Source organism: Fragaria vesca, linkage group LG2, assembly GCF_000184155.1.
Source record: "Fragaria vesca subsp. vesca linkage group LG2, FraVesHawaii_1.0, whole genome shotgun sequence".
NCBI lineage: Eukaryota > Viridiplantae > Streptophyta > Magnoliopsida > Rosales > Rosaceae > Fragaria > Fragaria vesca.
Genome location: NC_020492.1, coordinates 10,985,473 through 10,996,326, shown reverse-complemented (window position 1 = coordinate 10,996,326; position 10,854 = coordinate 10,985,473). Strand labels below are relative to the sequence as shown.

Sequence of the window (10,854 nt, the reverse complement as noted above, 5' to 3'; positions counted from 1 at the left end):
TTTAGCCAATTTTGGTGGTTTGATTTTATGCAGATTTAAGATAAAATTGTCAGAAAAGATGAAATTGCCTAACAGAGATAAAGTTCAAGGACCAAAGATGAAAAGAATATTATCTAAAATATCTCTGTCCACTGCATCTGCATGTTAGGGGTAAGAATATCTTTTTCATGTATAAAATCATGGTGACTGGTTATGATCAGGCAGGTACTTCACTTCCAGACCTTATCTTTCATCCACAATAAGCCTCAAGTTCTCAATACAGTGTTGTGAGCAATGTGGTCATCGTGGGGGGATGCTAGCAATGAGAAAGACAAAAATCTCAGAGCAATACTTCTTGCCCTTTTAGCTATGATGTTAGCTACTTCGTGGTTCCTGTGGTCTAGAAAAAAGTTCTCAAAGAATCTAATACCTCCATTGCCACCAGGCCCTATAGGATTGCCACTGCTCGGATACCTTCCCTTCTTAGGCACCAATCTTCACCACGAACTCACCGATCTAGCAAGGGTTTATGGCCCTATTTACAAACTGCGCCTCGGAAGCAAATTATGTGTTGTGATCAGTTCTCCAACACTTCTGAAGGAAATGGTTCGTGATCATGACATTGTGTTTGCTAACCATGTTCCAATCACAGCTGCACTAGTTGGCTCATATGGAGAAAGGGACATAGCATTTGCACCCTATGGTCCAGATTGGAGGCGTCTGCGCATGGTGTTTGCGAGTAAGATGTTGAGCAAAACCAACCTTGAGGATACCTATGCTCTGAGAAGAGAAGAGGTTCACAAGTTAATTGGTCATATTTATGACAAGATTGGCACTCCAGTCGATTTGGGGAAGTTAGCCTTTGACACTGCAACCAACAACGTCATGCGCATGTTATGGGGTGGAACGATACTAAAAGGAGAAAAGGCAGCTGAAGCTGTAGCTGAGTTTCGAAAAGCAGTGACCGGAACAATGGAGCTACTTGGAAAACCAAATATTTCAGACTTTTTCCCTGCACTTTCCATCTTTGATGTACAAGGAATTGAGAGGGAAGCAAAAAAGCTCATTTCGGTGACAGACAAGATTCTTGATTCTGCCATCCAACAACGAATGCATTATACCTTGGCCGAAGGTGAAAGGAAAGACTTTCTGCAATTCCTCTTGGAATATCATAATCATGAAGATAGTGAAATATCGATTACAATGCAACAACTGAAGGCAGTTCTCACGGTACAATATCCATTATCATCTTTAGTTTAAATAGATTTTCATAAGCATATATGCTAACTAGCATCTCAGGACCAACTATATTTTCCCTTCACATTAAAACTATGTGCTTTTTATTGACAGGACATTGTGGTAGGAGGAACCGAGACAACGACAGCAATGGTCGAATGGGTGATGGCTGAGCTGATGCAACATCCAAAAGAAATGAAGAAAGTTCAAGAAGAACTGACACAAGTTGTGGGGCTGGACAATTTGGTTGAAGAGTTTCATTTGCCAAAACTGCATCACTTAGATGCTGTGGTCAAGGAGACATTGCGATTGCACCCTGCACTGCCTCTTCTAGTGCCCCGACGTCCAAGCGAATCCGCCACCATTGGTGGCTATATCATACCGAAAGGTACAACGGTTTTTATGAATGCTTATGCCATACATAGAGACCCTAGTCATTGGGACAACCCCTTGGAGTTTAGACCCCAGAGGTTTCTGGATCCTAGCAAAAGGTTTGATTACTTGGGCAATAAGTTGCAGTACGTTCCATTTGGCTGCGGGAGAAGAATATGTGCTGGACTGCCCTTAGCCGAGAGGATGTTAAACTTTGAGTTAGCTTCGTTCCTGCATTCATTCGAGTGGCGATTGCCCGATGACATGAAACTTGACCTGTCGGAAAAATATGGGCTCGTGGTAAAGAAGATGACTCCATTATTTGCCATTCCAACACCAAGGCTATCGAGATTCGAGCTCTATACTTAACTTTATCTCTATGGCATCAGAAATGCATTATCAGCTGGACTTTCATCGAGTGTTTGATTTGTTTAATACCTAGGTAAGCTAGCCACTTCATAACTTGAAAGTGAACCATATGTTGTCGATCTCCGTATACCCGTCAACCTGCACGAACAAACAAGATCTCGGAAGTTTCGGTTTATTGCATAAATCGGTAGATGTTGCTTTGATTTTTTTTTTTGTTTGTTTTGTTTTTTGTTTTCTTTAAAAAGTGGAAATTGTCAAGCGAGTTTTTATTCAAAACTTCTAAAATTGACATCTGAATATACTTCTCACTTGATAGTTGATACCTTCAATTTGTTTTATCAAATTTGCATCTTTAAAAGGTCAACGAAGATGCCATTGTTCAGTTACTGTGCTTGTTGGGTTTTCAGCATTCTTTATTTTCATCTTTGCCTTTGCAATCAAGAAACTGAAGTTTCAAAAGAGATGAACCAACATGCATGTATCTGTGAATAATGTAATATGTTATACAAAGTATATCATTAATCTGAGCTGAGCTGTTATCCCACTGCAAGTTAATAGTTATGTTTTCTGAAAGGATGGAAACATCTATTCTCCGGCTTTGATGAATTTTTATATATTCTTCTCATTGAGAGGTAAGGATTATATGCGCACGAGTAACTACTACATACATGCATTACAGAAATGTAGATCCTGATCTAAACAAATTATATATAATGAAAGATAGCGGCAAGATCAAGCAATAAATGGCAACACCAATGTTCGTGTTGACCAACGGCTATGCCTTTTAGCAATTCTGTTATATGTTGTTGTTCAACAATATTTGAGTATGAAATAAAGTTGTTCTTTCATATTTTCATCACTGGAAGTTAATCTTATCCATCATTGGACGTTAAACATATTTCGTCACCGATCGAACGTAAAACATATCCGTCACCGGATGTTAAACATATTTGTCACCGAACGTTAAACATATCTGTCACCGGACGTTCATCTTTCACGAATTAAGCTGCAAACGAATCATCTATATATGTATTCGTGGAAGACTTTCTTGCAAGACATGCCAAATGACAGAATTTTTAAACGTCAATATGTGGCCGGACACTAGTTGTTTTTTCTTTCTCCATTTGAAACTCATGAAGAAAGAAAAGAGGGGGCATTATGGGTGCAAATATTTTCAACACGGGTTTTTAGGTATAAAGGAGTATTTCTTCATGACAAATTAGCTATATTGAAAGAGTAATTGCTTCGCGATGAATCATGTCGTGGTTAGAATGTAGTCTTGGCCCAAATTTGATCACAGACGAATTGGGTTATAGATGAAACATGTAGTGTAAGGGCAAATATTTTTGATATGGGATTCTGAATATTAGTGTGTTTCTTTATGTAGGACAAATCGTACACGGAGTGGGATCATCTCGTGGTGCATCCAGTCGCGGTCAAACCTGGTCAGGTTTAAAAGTAGTCTAAGCCCCAACCTGATCACAAATAGATTGGGTTATGGGTGAATTGTGTAGCGGTCAAATTGGATCACGAATAAATGTGTCGTGGACCATGAGCGGAATGAGATGGGTAGCGGTTGAATTAGGTTAAGGCAAATTAGGTTGAGGTACGTTGTGATCAAGCCAAGACGGTAGATGTCAAACTAATATTCTAACCATAGTCAAGAGTACCATAAAGCATCAAGGGAGAACGTGATGTAGAGGGAGGTCTTGATTTAACGTTGATTAAAACGTGACCACATGGAAGTAAATCACATTGTGGATAAAGCTTGCCGTGGTCAAATCACGTTATGGTCAATGGGGTTTCGGTCAAATCGCGTCATGGCAAATAGAAGTAGAAGTAAAATAGAAGTAGTCAACGATAGAATCTAGAAATGGATTTTCCATGATGTCCATATTATGGAGTCGAGGATCTCCACTCATGCGCAACTTGTGAATTAGGCGCGCCACGACGCATTAGAATCAGGTAGTCACGAGGTCGTGTCTATAAGTACAATATGATAAGATCAAGGATCTAATGGATCACCTCAGGGAGCTTATGCAGCAGATGACCACAGAAACAAATGATGAGAGATTGTTTTGCAAATTTTTTCCATCAAGCCTAACTAGCGAGGCAAGAGTGTGGTTCTGCGACCTGAAGCTAGGGTCCATCGCCAACTTCAAACAATTGAGGGAGTCCTTCGTTACGCAATACTTCTGCAACAGAAAGCGTAACAAAGACTTGGTAGCTCTATTCATGGTGAAACAAACAATGGGAGAAAGGCTTAAGACGTTCTATAGGATCGTTTCCGAGCCGAGCAAGCACAAATCTTTACCTGAGTTGAAAGTTGATGAAGATGAACAGTTTGGGAGAGCTCATCTTTCAAAAACACTTCAACTCCTTAAGAGTATCCATATTGAATTCTTCTGTGGCAAAGGGTAAGAGATTATAGAGAGAGATGTGAGGTTAGTGATGAGACTTAGGAAAAAGGAAGTGTTGAAGGGGTGCAGAATTGTATTCAGCCATTGTTTTCGCCTAAATGTCAAGGTAGAAACTCATGAGTTGTGGAAATTAGCAGAGCAATTGGGAGCTAAGTGGATACATCCGTCACACATGTGGTTGCTAAACATCCTTAAACATACAAGTCGAAGTGGGCACTTCGAGAAACAAAGTTCTTGGTGAATCCCCAATGGATTCATATTGCAAACATCATGTGGGAAAAGCAGCCTGAGGATAGTTTCCCCTGTCCGACTCCTACCTCAACTTGAGTACTATACTATTCTTGAGCAGGGCCGGTCCTGAGCGATTTAAGGCCCAGTGCGAGGAAAAAAATTGTGCCCCTTACATTTTTTTTTAATTAAAAAAAAAAATTATTCAAAGAGATTCCACAAGATCAAAAAAAAATACTTCTTTTTTCTAAGAAGTTGAGAAACTATATTAAGAACGAAGTACTTGTGCAACCCCTTTGAATTAATTATAACAACGTGAATTACATTAATACTTGTATCATTGTTCTAAGTATTCGAAAGTAAGCAATAACAATAAACATGCGTGCAAAAAAAATTATCAAATCTTAGAAACTGAGAAGCTCTAAGAGCTCTAAAACATCATTTGGAAAAAACTAATGGAATCTTCCTATGATTATTATAACACCATAAGACACAAAATAGGAAGACTATTCAACCAATTACACATCTATTTCAAATTTAAAATACTAAAAATTTCATATTTGATACTGGCCAGGTTTAATTAAAAATGAAGTAATGTGATTGTGTTGATCAATGTTGTTACTGTGGTATAATGTGCTGCAACGCAAGCTAAACTTAAACGATGTGATAAATGACAAAAAACATATAATTTTTCTTGAACAAAAAGAAAAGCTGCTCTCCCATTACCGATCTTGATAATGCAGTATTAAAACATAGTTAAAATCACGTAATTACCGTCCAAGTTGTTACTTGGTTATTAAGTACCGATATATAAAGGAAGTATTAATATGAAAAATTGGGTTTATGTGGAACCATCCTTTTGTCGCAACAAGATCAAAATATTAATATATTACTCCGAAAGTCTAAGCCTTGGACCACGTGTTTCAAACTTTGTGGCCACTTGTGCTAGTAATCATAGCACAATAGATGCCTATAAGGCTAGAGATCAGAAATCAAACAAACATTGAGTGCCCCCCTCTGCCCTGGGTCCCGTGCAGTCACATGGGCGCCACTGGGGTAAAGCCGGCCTGGGTGGGGCATCGGTTTATGAATTTACTTTAGAAGGCGGCCAACAAGTCAAGGTGTTATTGAAATTTGCGTACCTAGATAAAGGTCTAGGTGGTCATAGAGCATATCAAATTGATAAGATGCGCTCTGAAAACACTCTTGCTCTTGAAGAAGAAGAAATTTGCTCTAGTTCTTGATTTAGATCATACGCTGCTGAATAATAATTTTGTTAGTGAGTTGACATCCGATGAAGAATATTTAGTAAACCAGACTGAGTCCGATCATTCCTTAAAGGATGTTAACCTTGTGGATACTCTTCATCCTAATCGGTTGGTAACAAAGTTAAGACCCTTTGTTCATGCTTTCTTATCTCAAGCCATTGAGTTCTTTGATTTTGCCATTTACACCCTGGGAAATCAGGATTATGCTATGAGAATGGCGAAGCTTCTTGATAAAGGAAATGAACTGATGTTTTGTGGTAGGGTTATTTCATGTGGTGATAACACGATAGACCTTAGGAAGAGTTTAGATATTGTGCTTTGTAAAGACTCGACAGTTGTGATTCTTGATGACAGGAAAGAAATTAGGTTAAATGATTACCAGGATAATATGATTGTTACGCCTCCCTATAACTTTTTCAGATCCAGTAGTCAACAACAAGGCAAATCTTTATCCGAGTTGAAAGTTGATGAAGATGAACAGTTTGGGAGAGCTCATCTTTCAAAAACACTTCACTCCCTAAGAGTATCCACATCGAATTCTTCTGTGGCAAGGGGCAGGATATTATGGAGAGAGATGTGAGGTGAGTGATGAGACTTAGGTAGAAGGAAGTGTTGAAAGGGTGCAGCATTGTATTCAGCCATTGTTTTCGCCTAAATGTCAAGGCAGAAACTCATGAGTTATGGAAATTAGCAGAGCAGTTGGGAGCTAAGTGGATACATCCGTCACACATGTGGTTGCTAAACATCCTCAAACATACAAGTCGAAGTGGGCACTTCGAGAAGGAAAGTTCTTGGTGAATCCCCAATGGATTCATATTGCAAACATTATGTGGGAAAACCAGCCTGAGGATAGTTTCCCCTGTCTGACTCCTACCTCAACTTGAGTGCTACTATTCTTGAGCAGGGCCGGTCCTAAGTCCTAAGGGATTTAAGGCCTAGTGTGAGGAAAAAAATTATGCCCCTTACATTTTTTTTATAAAAAAAAATTATTCAAAGAGATTCCACAAGATCGAAAGAAATACTTCTTTTTTCTAAGAAGTTGAGAAAATTTATTACAAAAAAAAAAAGTTAAGAGAAAATATATTAAGAACGAAGTACTCATGCAACCCCTTTGAATTAATTAAAACAACGTGAATTATATTAATACTTGTGTCATTGTTCTAAGTATTCGAAATTAAGCAATAACAATAAACATGCATGATATGACAAAAAAAAATTAAATCAAATCTTAGAAACTGAGAAGCTCTAAGAGCTCTAAAGCATGAATTTGGAAAAAAAAAAAAAAAAAAAAAAGGTAAAAATTCTCTAAAGTCCCTATAGTTTAGGTGCTTAATCTCTTTAGTCCTTGAACTTTCATTTTAATCTGTTTAGTCCTTGAACTTACGATTGTTAATCTGGTTAGTCCTTTCCATTATTTCTGATAGAATACTCCGTCAGAAAAAGAATATTCTGTTTTTCTATGTTTTTTTTTAAAATAAAAGGAGCATGGTGAGCCTTGGATTTTGAATTTATTTAACATTTTGCAAATATTATATTTATCCTTCCACTCAAAGGTAAACAGTTAAATTTTTATCATCAATAGGAGAATCTATTACTACTAGACTTGATCTTTTATCAGAAGTTAAATTGTCATATAAAGAATTACAAGAACAAAGAAGAAAATTTAGAAAACTAAAAGAAAGAAGAGACAAGCTTCCTAGAAGTACTAAAAATTACTAGGATATTATTTTCCAAATACAACGAAGAATATACGAGTCAAGAGAAGAAATTGAAGTTCTTCAAGAAACATTTGAAGAAGATCAAAAACCTCTTGATATTTTGAGCATCGGTTAGATCCGCCATAGCTGGTATCATAGCCTGCTTGGCTCAAAAGCAAGTAAAAGAAAAAGGCTTATGCCACAGAGTTGGCTTCTCTTGACTAATAAGAGAGAATCCAGACTTAAAAATTATCAGTCTTTTTGTACTACAAAAGGAACTGACAAGTGGGAAGTGTGCTTTCATTCAAGACACATTCAAGAAAGACCAAGCTTAATCGAGTTCCTAGATCGTTTATCTAGGGATAAGACGTCTGATAAAATATCAGATCAACTCAAGAGATTTAATCTACGAATAAATCAACTTGAGGAAATTAATTCAAAAATTGCCAGGCTTGAAATCAAGCTAGATTACCTCAAAGAAAAGCAATATCTAAGAAAAATTGAAAGAAAGTTAGTTCGCACTGAGAATCTTGCAAACAACATTCATCATCAAGCAGCGGAACTAAGAGAAACTCAGGAAAACCTGAAAAAGCTTTTAGAAACCCTTATCTCCAGAATAGGATGAATCAAAGAGTAGATCTAAAAGTAAAACAGGAAGATGTAAAAGCTATTGGCTTTCATCGTCCTACAGAAAAATTGGCAGAAAATGTAGAAGCAATAATTCATTAGCAGAATTATAATATCGCTTATCTCCAAGAGATAGGTATTGACCTCGAAATTCAATTTCGAGAGTTACATAACAGAATCTCGTGTCTGCAAAAAATTGTAGAAAAGATAAAAGAAGGAGAAGGCTATGAAAAAATAGATAAAGAAGCGCTAGCTCAAAATGTAGCTAGTAAAATTATTATAAATTCTCCACCCCTACCAACGGGAGAAAGTAGGCTAAGGTTTAGTAAACCAAAGCTACTTGAATGGAAGTCATCAAAATCTACAACCAAGAGAGATTTGAAGATGCTGAGTAGAATCCTCAGTAAAAGGAACACAATTCCAGTACAATTAATAAACGCTCAAGAATTTGAGTATAATGAAATCGAATCTAGTGTGCGAGAAGCCTCTGCTCCTAGATTTAGGTTCAATGAGATATATAAAAAATGATCCTTTATTATGGATTCTCATAGATTCAAGATTCTTGAATTAACAGTTCCAGCCACAGGTGGAGAAACAGATATCAGGTTGATAACTCCAAAAGAAGTAAGTGAAGCTTTCCAGAAAAAATATTCCTATATGCATATAGGTGCAGTATAAGTAGGAATAAAACTCTTAGCCAGAGATGGTATTGACTGTTCTGTTCTATGTGTCCTACAAGACGATAGAATAACAGATTTCAAGAAAAGTCTGTTAGGAACAGTAGAAGCTTCTTTGTGCAACCAAGTTGCAATGTTTTTCCAAAACTTCCCAACGCATCTTAGGGATGCTGCTCACTGTCTAAGACTGAGAATCAAGACAGATGGGATTCTATGAAAAAGGAATGATGGAACTAGCGATAGATTATCGAATCTATTATAAGTTGATGAGTTCAAATATGACCCCTAATACCAGGTTTCTAAACAGCCCTGGAATTACTACATCTGTTCTCACCAACCCAAAAATAATTCTCAAGAAAAACATGTCACGAAATGGCATGAAGTAACATTCCCAAGAGAATGGAACCTGACCCCTCCTGTCAGACAGCTTGAAAGCTCTAATGCTTCAATCTATGAAGACATGGGAGGAAAGGTAAGCTTGCAGTTTCATAGGCATTCATTTGCTAATTATGAAGAAGCTAGTACCTCTGGAACTAAATCAGTTTATAATGAGGAATCCCTTGAAGAAGAGGATACTAAAAGGCCTATGAGAATGTTCCAAGCAAGAGAATTACGAGAATTATATACACAAGCAGAGACTTGTGATTCCCCAGAAGAATTAGAGAAAATCATAAATGAAATTTCTCAGGTTCAACTTGGAAAGAAAAAGAGGAAGATTCTTCCTTATCAAGCAGCAAAAGAAGAACCAAAGCCATCGGGAGTATCGATGGACACAGATGGTGATAGGCAAACTCCTCCAGAAAGTGGACATACTGTAATACAGAACATCACCAACAATCCTACAAAGATCATTCGTGAAAAGAATATCAAGCTTCCAAAAGGTCAAGCTCCTACAAGAAGATATAGAGAAAGAAGTTCTCAGAAGTATATCCCTACAGAACCCAAATGGGGACAGTCAGTGTCTGAAAGAGAGGTTTATCTGGATCTGGACCAAGTAGGAGATAAAAGAAAGACAATAGACAACTGGGTTGCTAGTCTAAAGCTAACTCAGGCTCTAGTGTTATCCAAATATGCTTACGAGGAAGCTCATGCATATTATGAGTCTACCTTAACTGGAATAGTCCATAAATGGTACCAGTCCTTCAAGAGAAGTTCTTAATGGACTGATTGGGCAGCAAAAATGGCTCAGACTAATAGTCCTTTAGATTTTGCAGTGCCTATCTACGCACAATTTTGCGGAGATATCACGGGGCATAGTGAGCAATCTAAAGAAAGATCAAAGGCGAATATTCAAAAATTGAGTATTTGTAACATGAGGTATTTCGAGGAATACACCAATGAGTTCCAAAACTACTACTGCACTATTGGAGACATTGAAAATAATGATCTCATCAGAACATGTTACAGAAAGTTGCCAGAACCCTAGAACGACGCAGTAGCACAATCCTTGGAAGAAAACCCTCTTCAGTATTTTACTGTAGGAGGAATTGCAGAAAGAGTTAGGGATCTCCTAAGAAAACAATGCACAGAGAACAGAAAATCCAAAACGGCCAAGAAGCAACTCAGAGGAGTTCAGAATATGTGTCCAAAGATTTTGGATACCCCAACACAATGGGGATGTCATATTCCTACAGAAAGAAAACACCGAAGGAAGTTCTCTAGCACCAAGCATGATAAAAAAATTGCTTCTAAAAAGAAGTATAAGTTCAGGAAAAGGCCTGGATATAAGAAAGAACAATCGTCTCAAACTTCTCCTAGAAAGAGATTTTTCAAAAGAAAAAAGAAGACGAATTTTTCTTCTTAGGAAACAAAGAAATGCAGATGTTGGCTTTGCAAGGCAGAAGGACATTATGCAAATGAATGTCCTAAAAAGGACAAGAGATCTTCTAAAGCTTTAATCGCTGAGTATGATGAAGCAATAGAGTATGCTAATTTAAAAGGCTTTGAAGTTGCATATTCTGATGAAGAGAATGAATCAATA

At 37.4% G+C, this 10,854-nt stretch overlaps 1 protein-coding gene across 1 annotated transcript; it reads left to right on the top strand.

Annotated features, from left to right (window-relative positions):
- The first annotated feature begins 273 nt into the window (after positions 1-273).
- On the top strand, positions 274-1,956 carry LOC101304941 (cytochrome P450 93A1-like). Its single transcript, XM_004292384.1, has 2 exons — positions 274-1,209; positions 1,330-1,956. The coding sequence occupies exons 1-2, from the start codon at positions 274-276 to the stop codon at positions 1,954-1,956; spliced, it is 1,563 nt and encodes a 520-aa protein (XP_004292432.1).
- Positions 1,957-10,854: the final 8,898 nt, after the last annotated feature.